The sequence below is a fragment of the Hyperolius riggenbachi genome, chromosome 2, assembly GCF_040937935.1.
Source record: "Hyperolius riggenbachi isolate aHypRig1 chromosome 2, aHypRig1.pri, whole genome shotgun sequence".
In the NCBI taxonomy this organism is placed as follows: domain Eukaryota; kingdom Metazoa; phylum Chordata; class Amphibia; order Anura; family Hyperoliidae; genus Hyperolius; species Hyperolius riggenbachi.
This window is the reverse complement of record NC_090647.1, coordinates 528,240,088-528,259,307: the sequence shown is the minus strand read 5'-3', so window position 1 is coordinate 528,259,307 and position 19,220 is coordinate 528,240,088. Positions and strand designations below refer to the sequence as shown.

The 19,220-nt window shown below is 45.3% G+C and overlaps 1 protein-coding gene across 1 annotated transcript in view; it reads right to left on the bottom strand.

Moving 5' to 3' along the window:
* Window positions 1–8,983: 8,983 nt before the first annotated feature.
* The window catches only part of CPOX (coproporphyrinogen oxidase), a 34,703-nt gene continuing 24,466 nt past the window's right edge, over window positions 8,984–19,220 (bottom strand). Inside the window, exons 5-7 of the mRNA XM_068270632.1 lie at window positions 17,767–17,985; window positions 14,737–14,841; window positions 8,984–11,908 (exon numbers count right to left, since the gene is read on the bottom strand). Of these exons, the coding sequence (XP_068126733.1) occupies window positions 11,821–11,908; window positions 14,737–14,841; window positions 17,767–17,985 (412 nt within the window). The 3' untranslated portion in view covers window positions 8,984–11,820. The remainder of the gene's footprint in view (window positions 11,909–14,736; window positions 14,842–17,766; window positions 17,986–19,220) is intronic.

The window sequence follows — 19,220 nt, the reverse complement described above, 5'->3', positions numbered from 1 at the left end:
CTCACCATGCCCCTCTCTGAATACCTTGAAGGGTCTACTTTCCAAAATGGGATCATTTGTGGGGTGTGTTTACTGTCCTGACATTTTGGGGGGTGCTAAATTGTAAGCACCCCTGTAAAGCCTAAAGGTGCTCATTGGACTTTGGACCCCTTAGCGCAGTTAGGCTGCAAAAAAGTGCCACACATGTGGTATTGCCGTACTCAGGAGAAGTAGTATAATGTGTTTTGGGGTGTATTTTTACACATACCCATGCTGGGTGGGAGAAATATCTCTGTAAATGACAATTTGTTAATTTTTTTTACACACAATTGTCCATTTACAGAGATATTTCTCCCACTCAGCATGGGTATGTGTAAAAATACACCACAAAACACATTATACTACTTCTCCTGAGTACGGCAATACCACATGTGTGGCACTTTTTTGCACCCTAACTGCGCTAAAGGGCCCAAAGTCCAATGAGTACCTTTAGGATTTCACAGGTCATTTTGAGAAATTTCGTTTCAAGACTACTCCTCACGGTTTAGGGCCCCTAAAATGCCAGGGCAGTATAGGAACCCCACAAATGACCCCATTTTAGAAAGAAGACACCCCAAGGTATTCCGTTAGTAGTATGGCGAGTTCATAGAAGATTTTATTTTTTGTCACAAGTTAGCGGAAAATGACACTTTGTGAAAAAACACAATTAAAATCAATTTCCGCTAACTTTTGACAAAAAATAAAATCTTCTATGAACTCACCATACTCCTAACGGAATACCTTGGGGTGTCTTCTTTCTAAAATGGGGTCATTTGTGGGGTTCCTATACTGCCCTGGCATTTTAGGGGCCCTAAACCGTGAGGAGTAGTCTTGAAACCAAATGTCGCAAAATGACCTGTGAAATCCTAAAGGTACTCATTGGACTTTGGGCCCTTTAGCGCAGTTAGGGTGCAAAAAAGTGCCACACATGTGGTATCGCCGTACTCAGGAGAAGTAGTATAATGTGTTTTGTGGTGTATTTTTACACATACCCATGCTGGGTGGGAGAAATACCTCTGTAAATGGACAATTGTGTGTAAAAAAATCAAAAGATTGTCATTTACAGAGGTATTTCTCCCACCCAGCATGGGTATGTGTAAAAATACACCCCAAAACACATTGTACTACTTCTCCCGAGTACGGCGATACCACATGTGTGGCACTTTTTTGCACCCTAACTGCACTAAGGGGCCCAAAGTCCAATGAGTACCTTTAGGATTTCACAGGTCATTTTTGTTTCAAGACTACTCCTCAAGGTTTAGGGCCCCTAAAATGCCAGGGCAGTATAGGAACCCCACTAATGACCCCATTTTAGAAAGAAGACACCCCAAGGTATTCCGTTAGGAGTATGGTGAGTTCATAGAAGTTTTTATTTTTTTGTCACAAGTTAGCGGAAATTGATTTTAATAGTTTTTTTTCACAAAGTGTCATTTTCCGCTAACTTGTGACAAAAAATAAAATCTTCTATGAACTCACCATACTCCGTACGGAATACCTTTGGGTGTCTTCTTTCTAGAATGGGGTCATTTGTGGGGTTCCTATACTGCCCTGGCATTTTAGGGGCCCTAAACCGTGAGGAGTAGTCTTGAAACCAAATGTCGCAAAATGACCTGTGAAATCCTAAAGGTACTCATTGGACTTTGGGCCCCTTAGCGTACTTAGGGTGTAAAAAAGTGCCACACATGTGGTACCGCTGTACTCAGGAGAAGTAGTATAATGCGTTTTGGGGTGTATTTTTACACATACCCATGCTAAGTGGGAGAAATATCTCTGTAAATGACAATTGTTTGATTTTTTTACACACAATTGTCCATTTACATAGAAATTTCTCCCACCCAGCATGGGTATGTGTAAAAATACACCCCAAAACACATTATACTACTTTTCCTGAGTACGGCGGTACCACATGTGTGACACTTTTTTGCAGCCTAGGTGCGCTAAGGGGCCCAACGTCCTATTCACAGGTCATTTTGAAGCATTTGTTTTCTAGACTACTCCTCGCGGTTTAGGGCCCCTAAAATGCCAGGGCAGTATAGGAACCCCACAAGTGACCCCATTTTAGAAAGAAGACACCCCAAGGTATTCCGTTAGGTGTATGGCGAGTTCATAGAAGATTTTATTTTTTGTCACAAGTTAGTGAAAAATGACACTTTGTGAAAAAAAACCAATAAAAATTAATTTCCGCTAACTTTTGACAAAAAATTAAATCTTCTATGAACTCGTCATACACCTAACATAATACCTTGGGGTGTCTTTTTTTCTAAAATGGGGTCACTTGTGGGGTTCCTATACCGCCCTGGCATTTTACAGGCCCAAAACCGTGAGTAGTCTGGAAACCAAATGTCTCAAAATGACTGTTCAGGGGTATAAGCATCTGCAAATTTTGATGACAGGTGGTCTATGAGGGGGCGAATTTTGTGGAACCGGTCATAAGCAGGGTGGCCTTTTAGATGACAGGTTGTATTGGGCCTGATCTGATGGATAGGAGTGCTAGGGGGGTGACAGGAGGTGATTGATGGGTGTCTCAGGGGGTGGTTAGAGGGGAAAATAGATGCAATCCATGCACTGGGGAGGTGATCGGAAGGGGGTCTGAGGGTTTGGCCGAGTGATCAGGAGCCCACACGGGGCAAATTGGGGCCTGATCTGATGGGTAGGTGTGCTAGGGGGTGACAGGAGGTGATTGATGGGTGTCAAGGTGTGATTAGAGGGGGGAATGGATGCAAGCAATGCACTGGCGAGGTGATCAGGGCTGGGGTCTGAGGGCATTCTGAGGGTGTGGGCGGGTGATTGAGTGCCCTAGGGGCAGATAGGGGTCTAATCTGATAGGTAGCAGTGACAGGGGGTGATTGATGGGTAATTAGTGGGTGTTTAGGGTAGAGAATAGATGGAAACACTGCGCTTGGGTGGTGATCTGATGTCGGATCTGCGGGCGATCTATTGGTGTGGGTGGGTGATCAGTTTGCCCGCAAGGGGCAGGTTAGGGGCTGATTGATGGGTGGCAGTGACAGCGGGTGATTGATGGGTGGCAGTGACAGGGGGTGATTGATGGGTGGCAGTGACAGGGGGTGATTGATGGGTGATTGATAGGTGATTGACAGGTAATCAGTGGGTTATTACAGGGGAGAACAGATGTAAATATTGCACTGGCGAATTGATAAGGGGGGGTCTGAGGGCAATCTGAGCGTGTAGGCGGGCGATTGGGTGCCCGCAAGGGGCAGATTAGGGTCTGATCTGATAGGTAACAGTGACAGGTGGTGATAGGGAGTGATTGATGGGTGATTGATGGGTAATTAGTGGGTGTTTAGAGGAGAGAATAGATGGAAACACTGCGCTTGGGTGGTGATCTGATGTCGGATCTGCGGGCGATCTATTGGTGTGGGTGGGTGATCAGATTGCCCGCAAGGGGCAGGTTAGGGGCTGATTGTTGGGTGGCAGTGACAGGGGGTGATTGATGGGTGATAGGCAGGTGATTGACAGGTGATCAGTGGGTTATTACAAGGAAGGACAGATGTAATTAATGCACTGGCGAATTGATAAGGGGGGGGGGGGGGTCGTCTGAGGGCAATCTGAGCGTGTGGGCGGGTGATTGGGTGCCCGCAAGGGGCAGATTAGGGTCTGATCTGATAGGTAACAGTGACAGGTGGTGATAGGGGGTGATTGATGGGTAATTAGTGGGTGTTTAGAGAAGATAACAGATGTAAACGATACATTTGGGAGGTAATCTGACGGCGGGTTTGCGGGCGATCTAATGGTGTGGGTGGGTGATCAGATTGCCCGCAAGGGGCAGGTTAGGGGCTGATTGATGGGTGGCAGTGACAGGGGGTGACAGGGGGTGATTGATGGGTGATAGGTGATTGGCAGGTGATTGACAGGTGATCAGTGGGTTATTACAGGGAAGAACAGATGTAATTAATGCACTGGTGAATTGATAAGGGGGGGTCAGAGGGCAATCTGAGCGTGTGGGCGGGTGATTGGGTGCCCGCAAGGGGCAGATTAGGGTCTGATCTGATAGGTAACAGTGACAGGTGGTGATAGGGGGTGATTGATGGGTAATTAGTGGGTGTTTAGAGAAGATAACAGATGTAAACGATACATTTGGGAGGTAATCTGACGGCGGGTTTGCGGGCGATCTAATGGTGTGGGTGGGTGATCAGATTGCCCGCAAGGGGCAGGTTAGGGGCTGATTGATGGGTGGCAGTGACAGGGGGTGATTGATGGGTGATAGGTGATTGGCAGGTGATTGACAGGTGATCAGTGGGTTATTACAGGGAAGAACAGATGTAATTAATGCACTGGTGAATTGATAAGGGGGGGTCAGAGGGCAATCTGAGCGTGTGGGCGGGTGATTGGGTGCCCGCAAGGGGCAGATTAGGGTCTGATCTGATAGGTAAAAGTGACAAGTGGTGATAGGGGGTGATTGATGGGTGATTGATGGGTAATTAGTGGGTGTTTAGAGGAGAGAATAGATGTAAACAATGGATTTGGGAGGTGATCTGATGTCGGATCTGTGGGCGATCTATTGGTGTGGGGGGGTGATCAGATTGCCCGCAAGGGGCAGGTTAGGGGCTGATTGATGGGTGGCAGTGACAGGGGGTGATTGACGGGTGATTGATGGGTGATTGACGGGTGATTGACAGGTGATTGACAGGTGATTGACAGGTGATCAGGGGGATAGATGCATACAGTAAACAGGGGGGGGGTGGTCTGGGGGGGGGGTCTGGGGAGAATCTGAGGGGTGGGGGGTGATCAGGAGGGGGCAGGGAGCAGGGGGGGGGGATAAAAAAAAAATAGCGTTGACAGATAGTGACAGGGAGTGATTGATGGGTGATTAGGGGGGTGATTGGGTGCAAACAGGGGTCTGGGGGGTGGGCAGGGGGGGGGTCTGAGGGGTGCTGTGGGCGATCTGGGGCAGGGGGGGGAGAAATCAGTGTGCTTGGGTGCAGACTAGGGTGGCTGCAGCCTGCCCTGGTGGTCCCTCGGACACTGGGACCACCAGGGCAGGAGGCAGCATGTATAATACACTTTGTAAACATTACAAAGTGTATTATACACTTTGTATGCGGCGATCGCGGGGTTAACATCCCGCCGGCGCTTCCGTATAGCCGGCGGGATGTTGCGGCGAGCGAGCGGTGACAGGCGCCGGCGGAGGATCGCGTCACGGATGACGCGATCGCTCCGCCCATGCCCTTAAATGGACCGCCGCCTCTGTGGGTGAGGCCGTCCTGTAGGGCTCCACTTCCCCGCCGCCCCTGTGTAGTGGGCGGTCGGGAAGTGGTTAAAGGACACCTGAAGCGAGAAGGATATAGATGCTGCCATTTATTTCCAATCTAAGCAATACCATTTACTTGGCTACCCTGCTGATCCTTTGCCTCTAATACTTTTAGCCATAGCCCCTGAACAAGCATGCAGCAGATCAGGTGTTTGCCATTATTGTCAGTTTAGCTGCATGCTTGTTTCTGGTGTTGTGCAGCCAAATAGATCAGCAGGGCTGCCAAGCAACTGGTATTGTTTAAAGTGTACCAGGGACAGCGATACCCCAATAAAATATACATACATTGGGCTTCCTCCAGCTCTGATCACTCCCACGGCATCCTCTTCTCCCTCTCCGTTCCTCCGGTACTGGCCCTGGAAAATCCATCAGTCGGTGCATGCGCAGGCCGGCCAGGCGTGCTCCCGTCTCCGGGAGAGTTCTGCACCTGCGCAGAACACTCCAGGCGACATGAATGTGGTGGGAGAGCGCTCGCGGCCGCGCAGTTTTCTCCAGAGCAGATTATTTTCCAGTCTAATACTCCCTCATTTGTGCCTAATGACAAATTGTAATTTGATCTCTCCCTGTGTCCCATGACTGCCAATGGCAGAGATGGCAGATAAGCTCATTTGAAAGCACAGGAGTGTTAACAATATGTCTGCTTCCATGAATCAGGAAGTAGAAACAGTGCAGATTTATTTTAGGATTTGTGTTGGCTGTAACAAAGAAATGTTTTTGTTTAAAGATTATGCTGTTGTGTATCTTTTGGAGCAGAGAGGACATTCTGAGTTTAGATCCACTTTAAAGGATATCCGAACTGACATGTAACATGATGAGATAGACATGGGTATGTACAGTGCCTAGCACACAAAAAACTACACTGTGTTCCTTTTTTCCTTTCTCTGTCTGAAAGAATTAAATATCAGGTAAGTTAGTGGCTGACTTAGTCCTGACTCAGAAAGGAAGTGACTACAGCTTGACCCTCACTGATAAGAAATTCCAACTATAAAACACTTTCCTAGCAGAAAATGGAAAGAGATTAAAAGGGGAATTTCTTATCAGTGAAGGTCACACTGTAGTCACTTCCTGTCTGAGTCAGGACTGAGTCAGCCACTTACATGCCTGATATTTACCTCTTTCAGACAGAGAAAGAAAAAAAGGAACACAGCATAGTTATTTGTGTGCTAGGCATTGTACATACACGTCTATCTCATTATGTCACATGTCGGTTCGGGTATCCTTTAAGACAGAGCCTGAGACTTGCCTTTTATACTGAATGTATTCTGTCCACCTTCAGGATATCAATACAGAGCAGATAAAACTTGTCACTGCTTTACAAATATGGTGATTTATAAATAGCGCAAAACAGCAATAAATAAAAAAAATTAAAAACAGAGAGACCATAATGAAAATTCTCTACTTTATGAATTGGTCCCCGCTAGTCTGGACTATAATTTTAGTGGAGGGGAGAAAGCCCCTTAGTATGTCATTGTGCCCCTAGCTTGCCCCGCGGCTCTGAATCCAGTATATACCCGTTCCAGTTACTGCAGCTGTGCAAAGAAAAGACCTGAAATAGCAACAAATGGCGGCGAGTTCTAAAGGCCGGGGCTTTCGCAGCGAGGAAACCAAGATTAGACTAATCTCCTGCGGCAGCAGCAAGAGATGATCTGACACTGAAATCCCCTTTCCAAAATCAAGATGTTATCATGAGCAAGGCCGGGATCCGCCTGCTGCTATAATATGGCTTCACACATGTATGCTCATATAGACAAGCACGGCTACTGTGTATCCGGCCGCCAACAGAAGTGATACAGCACCTTTATTTCATTATCCTTTTTACACCCCAGAAAGCACCACTATTCAATTCATGATACTTTCTGTATAAAGCTCCAGCACACCATGTAGAGTTATACAATACATGAATAAACAGTAGGTTCCTTATGGCGCATACACATGGCAGAGCTCTGTACAGATGCGTCCTAGCCTAGAGACTAGTGATGCATTATGGCACTATGAAAAGGAGCAGAGGGGCAACAGCTTTCAGCTTGAGCTTGGCCAAGACACAACATTCATATTGCGCTTTTGTCCTGGTGGACTGTAAGCAACAGAGCTGCAGCCACTAGGGTGCACTCTATAGGCAGTTGCAGTGTTGGGAGTCTTGCCTAAGGTCTCCTTACTTAATAGGTGCAGGCTTACTAAACAGGAAAAGCAGAGATTCAAACCCAGATTTCTTGTGTCAGAGGCAGAGCCCTTAGCCAGTACACTATCCAGCCACTATGGCCGAGTGACCCAAGCACTCTGAATCTCTCCGCAACACATTGGGAAAGGTCAGGGCCATCCATACACATGATTCTTGGCAGAGGTAGCCTACTCTATGTAATGCCACACAAGAGGATGGCACCATATAAAACAATGACAGCAATGGGTCTAAGTTTGAAGAGATTTTTGAACAACTTCTTAAAACATATTGAATGTGACGAGAGGTGCTTTGAAAAGGGCACTATCAGAATTATACAATTATCAACACTAACTTGATCTATAAAAACAGACTCCACTAATTGCAGCATCAGATTCGATCAGAGAGGGATCTATCTGTTGGTCGAATCTGATGGCAAATCGACCAGTGTATGGCCACCTTAAGCATAACTCGGAGAGGCATGATGGGATTTGTAATTTTGTCACAGCTGGAGTGCCAAGGTTAGCCATCACTGGCATAGATCGTATTTCAGCAGCTTCTGCAGAGGGGCGAGGTGTATTTCCCTTCTCAGTCTCATGTCACACTGAACTGCCCTCAGCCAATCAGTGAGAAGCAGGAATGTGGGAGGAGAGATTAACAAGCTTTCCTCTCCTCAGCAATGAGCCAGACTGAGATAAGATTTATTACAGCAGAAACATTTATGATTATATTGGAATCCTTGCAATGCAGGGTCAATAAGGATGTAGACTACATAATAAAACAGAGCAGTGGGTAAATGGAATGATGATTTTGTGGCTAACAATCCCACTTTAAAGATTATGCTGTGGCTTATCTTTTAGAGAGGAGAGAAAGTTCGGAGTTCAAATCTGCTTTAATAGCTACATACCAGACAAAAAACACACAAGTTATAGTTCATTCACAAAGACTAGACTAGGGGTCCCCAAACTTTTTCGGTCAAGAGCCGGGTCAACATACTTCAGACTGCTGGGGGGCCGGAACATACATAAAATGATGAAAAAAATTACATTGAATCTAGATATTGATTCTCCCCTTTCTCCCCGGAGAATTCCCAGCAGCAGCCATTCAGTCATGCAGCGCACAAAGAACATCTTTTTGCACCAGTGAAGCATACCCAGGTGACAACCTGCTGTCCAATTGGACAGCAGTGTCACCTGATGCAGAACTGGATTGGAAGCCAGCGAATAACTGCTCCCTAGCTTTTACAGTATGTGGATGGGTGGTGCCAGCACTGCTGTTCTATATGCGGGGCGCCAATATTTAAAGGTGCAGTGAGCCGCATCTATAAGCTATACATTTTGTATTTGGGGGGCCAGTGAAAAAGCCTCAGGGGGCCACATTCGTCCCGCAGGCCTCAGTTTGAGGACCACTGGACTAGACAGGAACAGAAGCCTGGGCCTTATAATGTAGTTAGCTTGTACAGATAGGAAGCAGTGTGTTATGTGACATCTGTAACTCTCCTAGCTGTCTAATATATCAATGGAAAGGACAAACATTCTGACTGGTCGTGAAAATAACAATTTATTGATTGATAACATTGTATATGTTTGACAATAATCTTCAGAATAAATATAAAAGTATAAAATATCTCTGGCGTCTTCACATTTCTTGCTGTGCACGGCGTGTGTTCCGGGTGTCCGATATAACGCAGGGAAATCTCGGGGGTCACAGCAGTCATAAGTCACACACAATGGTACGGAAAACAGTAAAAATAAGAGAAAAGGTAATTATGCCAATTAGTTATGTCCCTTCCAGATGTTAGTGACAATGACATAAAGCCAGCATGTCAGTGAGCACATGACCAGTGTCACCTAACCTGTCCGCATAGGTGACTCTTCAGCACAGGTGGCAGATGTCCCCTGGATGCCCAGATACAATGCACTGTACTTGTGGCCCAATAAAATGTTAGTGTACTGAAAGACGCGCTGCAGTGATATATAGTAGAATGTAGTCAATTCAGTAATTATCCTGGTTTCAGTGTCAGAAATGCTTTCTATTTCTATATATTGGCATGTAGTCCCACCCTTCCAGTGATGCTTTGCCTAGGCTGTTTAGCTATGCAGAATTCTTCTCCCAGAGCATTCTGGGAGACCAGATATATTTTCTACTGGCTTCAGAACTCTCAGTAAACAAACATTCCCCAGAGCTGCACCTGACAGCAGTAAAGATGTCACCACCTGTCATAAATATTTTATAATCAGCTAATACTCACTAAATTTATATACTGCGAAAGAAAACAAAACATTTCATTATTTTTTTCTTAAAAAAGAGGGCTGTAAGCAACATACTCACATTATTGATTTGGGCATTTACTTTTAGTTCTGGATTCTTTGTAAAAACATTTATTTTGCTGCAGAAAAAAAAATTAACTGAGTTCTGTTGCCATCTAGTGGTTGAAATAACATGGTGCAGCTTTCAGCCAATTGCTCCTTGGTTAAGTTCTGCTGCCATCTAGTGGTTGAAATATAATAATGCGGCAAGTTCATATTCACTTTATGACGTACCAAATTGCACAAAGACTCACAATAGAGATGGTCATCAAGGAGTTAATAATTCTGTGTCTATGGAAATTTCATGCAGCTTGAAAACGGACCAACTCGGAATGATTTTTACCCTCTGACACATTCTACTCATACCAAACAGGCTGCTACATCTGAGAAAAGGCAGAGCAAAGACACACAGAAAACGCATCCTTCCACTTCCATGGCTGAGTGACAATTTAAAGAGCAACTCCACTTTAGCAGAAAAAATGAGATCATTACATAAGCCATTTTGTAACTGAATGTTTGTTTCAGTGTTCCACTGAGTCTGATCCGAGATCTGGTAGCCGCAATAAACCGTAGGCCGATTCCCAATAGCTTTCGTAAATGAAGACTTGCAGAAATTGGCCTTGTCACGACCAACAGTCGCTGTCCCCTTAAAAAGTGGAGCTGAACTCTTGCATAAGACTGAAGGAAAACAGAGAAATGCACCCTGTATTTAGAGAGTTTAGTCTGTTTAATCCCCCCTCATTTGTTGTAATTTGAGCTCTCCTGTGTGTCACATGACTGCCACAGCAGAGATAGAAGATAAGCTCATTTTTAAGCACAGGAGGTTAACAATATGTCTTCCATGAATCAGGAAGTAGAAACAATGCAGATGTATTTTAGGATTTGCAATAGCTGTAACAAAGAAATGTTTTTGTTTAAAGGTTATTATGCTGTTGAGTATTTTTTTTTTAGAGCAGAGGATGTTGTGAGTTTAGTTTCACTTTAAAATGTTTCATTTCCCTTCACCTGCCTAGTACTTTTGCATTTGAGCCCCCATGTGGTTGCCAGCATTATGGACAGACAGAGAACATTTATATCATGCTTTTCTCCTGGCGGACTCAAAGCACCAGGGCTGCAGCCACTAGGATGCGCTCTATAGGCGGTAGCAGTGTTAGGGAATCTTGCCCAATGTCTTCTACTGAATAGTTGCTGGTTTACTAAACAGGCAGAGCTGAGATTTGAACCCTGGTCTCCCGTGTCAGAGGCAGAGTCCTTAACCAGTACACTATCCAGCCACTGGTTAACTGCATGTAAGGCCCCACAACCCGGGGGGAGTGACAGGCAAAGTATAACTGCATGGGTACCGGCGGTGTGTGGTGGTGGTGATGAGGGGGTGTTGTGGAGACATAAAACATTAGGGGGGGGGGGGGGGTGAAGCGGCCAGGGATTTCCATTAAGTCTTTTGCACTTATCTCACGCTGTTACCGCTGCACACCCGATCAGACATGTCAGCCCGAGACTATCCGGCATGTCAGATTGATACATGCAACCAACTTCTGGCTGAAATTGGTTGACTTGTCGATCGTGCATGCTCTTGGCGCATTAGATTCGATGAGAATTATCAAATCTGATGGTCGATCGGCCGCCAAGTCTATAGATGTATGGCCACCTTAATTCTGCTGCAAGTAAAGTGAAGTTGCACTTCAGAAACGTTGGCTATAAAATACTTCCCAGCCAGGAAGTTCTCTGCCGGCTCACTGACCAGACAACACTAATGGCTGTATACTTCCCAATGACACAACAGGCAAGCCAGGGAGCGTATCACAAGCCTTACACAGATTTCATCATATGGACGTAATAAAAATGCATACTATTCAATTCTATAATCAGAACCTACACAAATAAATGGTGCTGAAAACATGTTCGACCCCAGTCTACAAATCAAGTGCACCCTGAAAAGAAATGCTGAGAAGTCCAGGGCTAGGCGGTGTAGACAAGTCAGGCATGATTCATCCAGCAGCAAATATACATTAAGGCACCAGTGGAATCGGGTAGAAGATATGAGGCAAGACTAAAGAGGACATCCTGCGTCAATGCACCCAGTCTCTGGGCTCCCGTAGAACAGTGAGGATCTCCGCCTCCCGGGACTTGGCTGCTGGTTCATGCATGTATTCCCACCTGAAAAACAAAGAAAAAAGAACTTACGTGGTATTAAACTGACATAACATTCAATAAAAAGGTGTTTTCCTACTTTTCATTACCCATACAGTTACCGTATTTGCTTTTGTGCACGTATTACTGTCCGTTTACAAATTACAAGTTCCCAAAGTACAGTTTATCTGCTCTGAAAGCTGCCATTGCATAGCTGTGGCATTTATACATTAAAATCTATCTAGTAATCCTTTCTCAACTGTCTCTGCTTCTCAGCTCTGCGATCTAAGGCAGCGGTGTACAGGGGACAGCAGTGTCACTCGGCTGTACCCTCCAGAGTCACAAAATTGATCCGCTGTGACAGGCTGAAGAGGGAGGGAGATAAAAATATATAAAAACAGGACTCAATCTATTTAAAAATAAATAAAAATATTTGCAAAAAAAATAAAAATAAACACTGGGGGGAGTGATCAGACCCCACCTTCATGTGTCAGTAATTAAAGGGATGAGTTAGCAACACTGAATACTTCTAGCTATAGACCCTGCACCAGTATGCCGATCAGATGTTTCTGACTGGATTTGCTGCATGCTTGTTTCATGTGTGTGACTCAGACACTACTGATGCCAGAGAGATCCACAGGACAGCCAGGCAACTGGTAATGAATAAAAAGGAAATAAATAAGGCAGCCTCTATATGCGTCTCACTTAAGGTTCCCTTTAAACCAGTAAACTCATAGATAGGGATGGTGAATGAGATGCAAATAATTTTTGAGCTCATGCAAGACTAGGCAAATTATCAATGTAAATTTCTGCAAGTTGAAAATGGATCAACTTCTCCAATTTTCGAGCTGCATGAGGCCTGGAACCCACTAGAGCACTTAAAGAGCGTTTAGGGAGCCCTTTAAATTCGCCAACGACTTCCCTAAACGCTCTGCCAATTTACATAAATGTAACACATTCCACAGTAGCGATAGCGATTAGCAAACTTGCTATCACAGGACATGCAGCATTTTGGGAGCGTTTGCACTTCAATATAAAAGTACTGAAGCGCTGGCAAATCGCTACACATAGTGATTTGTGTGCAATTTCAAATTACTGCAAACTGTATAAAAAAAGATTATAATTTGAAAGGATCAATCAGAATTAAAAATTGCTCATCACCACAGATAAGAATCAGAATCAAGTTTATTTCGCAAGCATGACTGGGTTATGCCCGGAATTGGGTAGAGCAAAGAGAGAACTCAGCAACAAAAACAAAAGAAATGTAAAGGCAACAAGAGAGACACTAAAACAACCATGACATCTAACAGCAACAACAACAAAAAACAGTGGATGGATGTCGCATTACAGTAAAAAAAAAAAAAAAAAAAAAAAAAAAAAAAGCAGTACAGTAGTAGGTGTGGCTTAAGCAAAGTAAGGCACTAATTTGGGCCAGTGGTGGCAGGAAAGCAAAGACACAGCGGACACATATGGTCTGACTACCGGCCTGAGGGTGGGAGCCAGTGAATGGGATTCAAGAGTTTAACGGCAGCAGGGAACAAGGAGTTCAAGTGCCTAGCTGTCTTGGTGGAAACGGTCCGTAGCCTTCTTCCGGATGGGAGCACGTTAAGTAACAGTGGCCTGGGTGCGAGCGGTCATTTGCGATCCTTTGTGCTCTGGAGCGCAGTCTGGAGTTGTAGAGGAGGTCAAGCGAAGGGAGTGGTTTCCCAATGATTCTCTGCGCCGACCTGATGACCCTCTGAAGCTTGTATTTGTCTCTGTTTGAGGAACCAGCATACCACACCAGAATAGAGGTGCAGATGACGGATTCTATAGTGGCAGAGTAGAAGTTTGACATAAGATCCTGTGCGATCCCGAACTTCCTCAGTTGGCGAAGGAAGAAGAGTCTTTGTTGGGCCTTCCTCTGTGTGGTGCTCGTGTGAGTCTTCCAGCCCAGGTCACTGGAGATCTGAGTTCCCAGGAAGCGGACACTAGATACCTTTCCAACCTCAGTGCTTACACTATTTAAAATCGCCGGAAACCGCTCATGAAATCACTTACAAAACGCTACTTAAAAATGCTAGCGATTTGTAGTGGGTTCCAGGCCTAAATCTTTATCCATAATTTGCATAATCCTGCATCAACTCCGACTCATGTGCATCTCATTAACCATCCCCACTCACAGAACTAATAAAAGGGTAGTCCTACTCAAAAGCAAATCCTTCAAGAAAACATTTTAAAGGGACACCTGAAGTGAGAGGGATATGGAGGCTGCTACATTTATTTCCTTTTAAACAATGCGCATTGCCTGGCAGTCCTGCTGATCCTCTGCCTCTAATACATTTAGCCATAGACCCTGAACAAGCGTGTAGATGTTCTGACTGAAGTCTTACTGGATTTGCTTCATGTTTGTTTCAGGGATGTGATTCAAACACTACTGCAGCCAAAGAGATTAGCAGGACAGCCAGGCAACTGGTATTGTTGAAAAGGCAGCCTTCCAAGTCCCTCTTGCTTTAGGTGTCCTTTAAAGGGAAACCCGAAGTGAGAGGTATATGGAGGCTGCCATGATCATTTCCTTTTAAATAATGGACACTGCCTGGCTGCCGATCCATTGCCTCTAACATAGACCCTGAACAAGCATGCTGATCAGAGGTTTATGCCAAAATCTGACAAAAATAGCTGTGTGCTTGTTTCAGGTGTGTGATTTAGACACTACAGACCAGAAAGATCAGCAGGGCTGCCAGGCAACTGGTATTGTTTAAAAGGTTCCATAGGTCTCACACCTCAGGTTACTTCTTCTACAAATCAAAGTGTCACATACAGGAAAGAAACAGTGGAAACATAAGGCAAAGCTCATGGGAAAGCAGTAAATGTACCTGGCAGTCAGCGGCAGTGACATGAGGATGCTCTCAATTCTGGAGCCGGGAGTGGCAAGGCCAAATTTGGTTCCTCTGTCATAGACAAGGTTGAACTCCACATACCTGGGGGTGGGGTGGGGGGACACAAAGTTTAAAAAGGTAAATACTGACAACACAATACAAAACATGCAGCAAGTGTCCGAGAGCCCATTCATAATGTGTAATATCCCAAATCTGTCTGTTATCAGGAGAGCAACCAAAAGTATAGTCAGAGTAGGGCCCGTTTCCACTAGAGCAAGTCTGCATGCATTTTCTGCATGCAGATTCGCATAGCCAGTACAAGTCAATGGGCCTGTTTACAATAGCAAAAAAAAAAATCGGGGGGCTGTGCAGAAAAAAATCTGCACAGGAGAGCCACCAGAATTTGCACACCGTGAGCATAGTGCGTGATTTGCATGTAATGGGAAAATTGCATGCGTTTTTGCTATCTGAATTTTCCATGCGAATTTGCACACGTTTTTGCGTAAAATTAATGTAAAAGCACACAGCCATTGACATGTTAAATTTGCATACTTACAAAAATACATGAAAACGAGTGCATTTTCGTATTAAAATTTGCATACAAACACGTACGCGGTTTACGCAATGGAATTGCACTGCACTAGTGGAAATGTAGCCTAAAGTCATTTCTGCTCATGTTGGCCTTTCGCCAGCGTACGTTCACATTAACATGTCAGGGAGGGGCTCTAGGTCTGTAAGGTCCTCATCACTTCCAAGAAGACACATGTTGTGCTAATGTATAGGTTTTATAGGGTGGGTAGGCAATAAACTGTGTTAAGCAGAATTATGTGAGTAAAGTGTCAATGCATGATGTAGAGTAAAATGTAATTACACACAGTGCACTACACTTGACTCATCATGCATAAAAACTTTACGCATGTAATTCTTAGAGTTTATTTCATATACCCAGGACTGGATTTACATAACGGGAGCCTATAGGCACATAAATTATGGTTCCCTGAATTCCAAACTCAGCAGAAAGTGCAAACTTATGATAACTGAAGCAAAAGGGCCATGGAGGCTGCCATATTTTTTTCTTAGAAGCAATACCAGTTGCCTGGCTGTCCTGCTGATCCTCTGCCTCTAATATGTTTAGCCATAGACCCTGGACAAGCATGCAGCAGATCAGGTGTTTCTGGCATCATTGTCAGATCTGACAAGATTAGCTGCATGCTTGTTTCTGGGTGTTATTCAGACACTGCTGCAGTCAAATAGATCATCTGTAATGTCAGGCAACTGGGATTGTTTAAGAGGAAATAAATATGACAGCGTCCATATTCTTCTTACTTCAGTTGTCCTTTATATGCTGACGGGAGTGTTCTACCCTGGCAAACTGCTTCTCGAGTGTGCTGGCTACACTATCCCCTGACTGGCCCAGCCTTCACCTCTCCTTCCTATGCCTGGCATGCCTACACTCACCATCCTGGAACCACACTGAAGTTACCACCCCCAAGCATAAAGAGCATAGAGCATTAAGCATAGAGCGCAAGATGGGCAGGCTGGATACTCCGTCACATACAACACCCCCACCCAGCTCTCTATGCCCGGGGGTGGCGATGTCAGCACAGCTTTAAGATGGTGAGGGCAGGTTGGCAAACCAATGACAGCACACTGAAACCTCTAGGCTCGTGTCTAGTGCTAAATCCGGCCCTGCATACACTTCATGGTGACCTATGTTTTTTTTAAATAACCGTACGTTTTTCTAATGGAGGATCGCATGTTTTCTCTTCCAGTGGTCGTGATTATTTTTGGTTAGGAGTAAAAGGTTAAGAATAGAGGGGGACTAACCAACATGTGGATGTGAATTGCGTTTTAAAGGCTACCCGATCATGTGGGGCTCAGCGGATCAGGTAGCCTTAAAAAAACGCAAATCCTGTTGGCCGCACTTGCCCACTTTCACGACCTATGGGTCACGACGCTGAGATAAGAGATTCAGTCTCTCATAGCGTGCAGGGAGGCGGGGGAGCTGCAAGGGGCGTGGCCAGGGACAGAGAGCTGGAAACCCTGCAGGAACTCCCTTGGTGGGCGTTTTGAACAGGGAATCCGTCTCCCTGTGTTTACCTCCGAGATAGCGGACAAATAATGGCTTTTTCTAACTGCCAAGCAAGCAGCATCTCCCTCTATGCATAGAACTCTCAGGAATGAATGAACATTCTGCACAGGCGTACGGGAGGAATCGCCGCCGGGAGATGTGGGCGCAGGATACAGCCGGTATATGGCTTACCCTGCTGCTGCACAAGTTCCCGGCGACGTTAATTACTATTCCCACTCCAGGTCCACGTGGATGGTGGGAAATGATGTAATTCAGCCTCCAGCTATTGCTGGTAGCCAAATTACAGTGTTGTAAAAGCAACTTTAGCTCAGTCTTCTGACAGCGCCGAAGCTACTCCCTGTGCGCCGCTATTCCTATTCCGGTCTATGGTGGCGCTGGCTGCGCCCAAATCTCCTGCACTGGATTGCCAGAGTTCGCTGCACAGATCACCTGGCAGACCTAAAGATGTCGCCACCAGTCTAATTTCAGAATGTAAATCGGGAAGAGGAAATATTTTACAATGGGCAAACACTGACTAAATAATAAATGAATATTGCGAACAATAAGCAATTTTATTCATTCTGTTATTTTCACTACAGTTCCTTTTTAAAAAAGAAGGTAATTGCGATTATTCAGGTTGGAATGAGCATATGAGGTCTCCCACAATGCATTACTGCTAAATATGCAAATTGTCCCTTTGTTGTCACTGAAAAACCAAACACATTGCTGGAATACAAGGATGCGCCAACTTGCTAATTGTAGAGAGCCACAATAATCAAACATGTGTACAGACTGTTTTCAGCCGTGATGCATTGTGGGAGAACTCGTATGCTCACTCCAACCTGAATACTCGCAAATACCTTCATTTTAAGAAAGCAAATTTCTGTTTTGCATCAAATTAATGACATGACCATTCTTAGAAGTGAGAACATGTTTGCGCCTGAGGGTAGCCTTACCGTCCTCTCCTCAGCTGCTGCCACTGCTTTTCCTCTGCAGTGAAGGAGTCGTTCTTGTGCTTGTTCACTATGGGGACATAACAGGGCACTACAGCCTTAGCACAGCTCTGCACAAACTGGAAGATCTCCTCCTTCGGGGGAGAGTCAAGGTCATCGAAGAAAATGCCTCCAACTCCTCTGCGCTCCCCGCGGTGCTTGATGAAGAAGTAGTCGTCACACCTATAAAGGGGCAAGTCAGCTAAAATTCAATATTCAGTACATTCTTAATTGTACAATTATAGCACTAATAGATTTGTTTTAGTTTTGTTTTTTAGCACTTTGCAAAGATCATCAAGCAACTCATTTGAAAGATGGACCAAACATTATCTGTACAATGAAAAAACAAAACCAGGAGCCAATAATTCTTATTTGTATAGCACTGACATCTTGCGCAGCGCTGTACAGAGTATATTGTCTTGTCACTGTCCCTCAGAGGGGCTCACAGTCTAATCCCTGCCATAGTCATATATCTATATAGTGTAGTGTATGTATCGCAGTCTAGAGCCAATTTAGGGAGAAGCCAATTAACTTGTCTGTATGTTTTTGGGTTGTGGGAGAAATCTGGAGAGCCTGGAGGAAACCCACACAGACATGGGGAGAACACACAAACTGTGCAAATAGTGCCCAGGCTGGGATTCGAACCAGGAATCCAGCGCTGCAAGGCTAGACTGCTAACCACTACACCACCGTGCTGCCCAATAATGTAGTAGGTTAACCTCATGCATACCAGCAGTCTCTAGGCCTTAATGGAGTCATCAAGCAATATTCCCTACCCCCGATCTACTTACCCAGGGCTTCCTCCAGCCTCTTGCAGCTGACCTGTCCCACGCCGCAGCCCCGCGGTTACCGCATGGTGCAGAGGGCCACCTCGAGGTTGTCCTCTACTGCACCGCTGTCAATCAAGTCCATGTTGTCCGCAGTGTACTGCGCAGTACATCGCAGATGTGGACTTGATTGACAGCGGCACTTGCGCAGTAGAGGACACCTGGCGAGACACCGTGCGGGGTCCCCGTTCTGGCTCCAGAGAGCAGAGCTGCGGCGTGGGACAGGTCAGCTGCAAGAGGCTGGAGGAAGCCCCAGGTAAGTAGATCTGTGGGTCGGTAATATCGCTTGAGGACTCCTTTAAAGACCAAAGACTGCTGGTACCAAAAAACGCGGCTTACCGCTGAAGCACTGCATGGACCAGCCACTCATCCATTGCCGCGGGTCCCTTGTGAGCCTCTCGGGAACTGGTCAGAGCTCTATGAGCCGGTCAGGAGCAGATTTCATTGGCTTCTGACTCAATGTGAGCTACACCCTGGCAGGAATAAGCCTCCAAACAGGGCATTTTTTTTGCAAATATAATGTCTATTACACCACCACAAGCAAACAAATAGAATCATTTTGACAGTACCTTTTCACCTACTTTTGAGTAC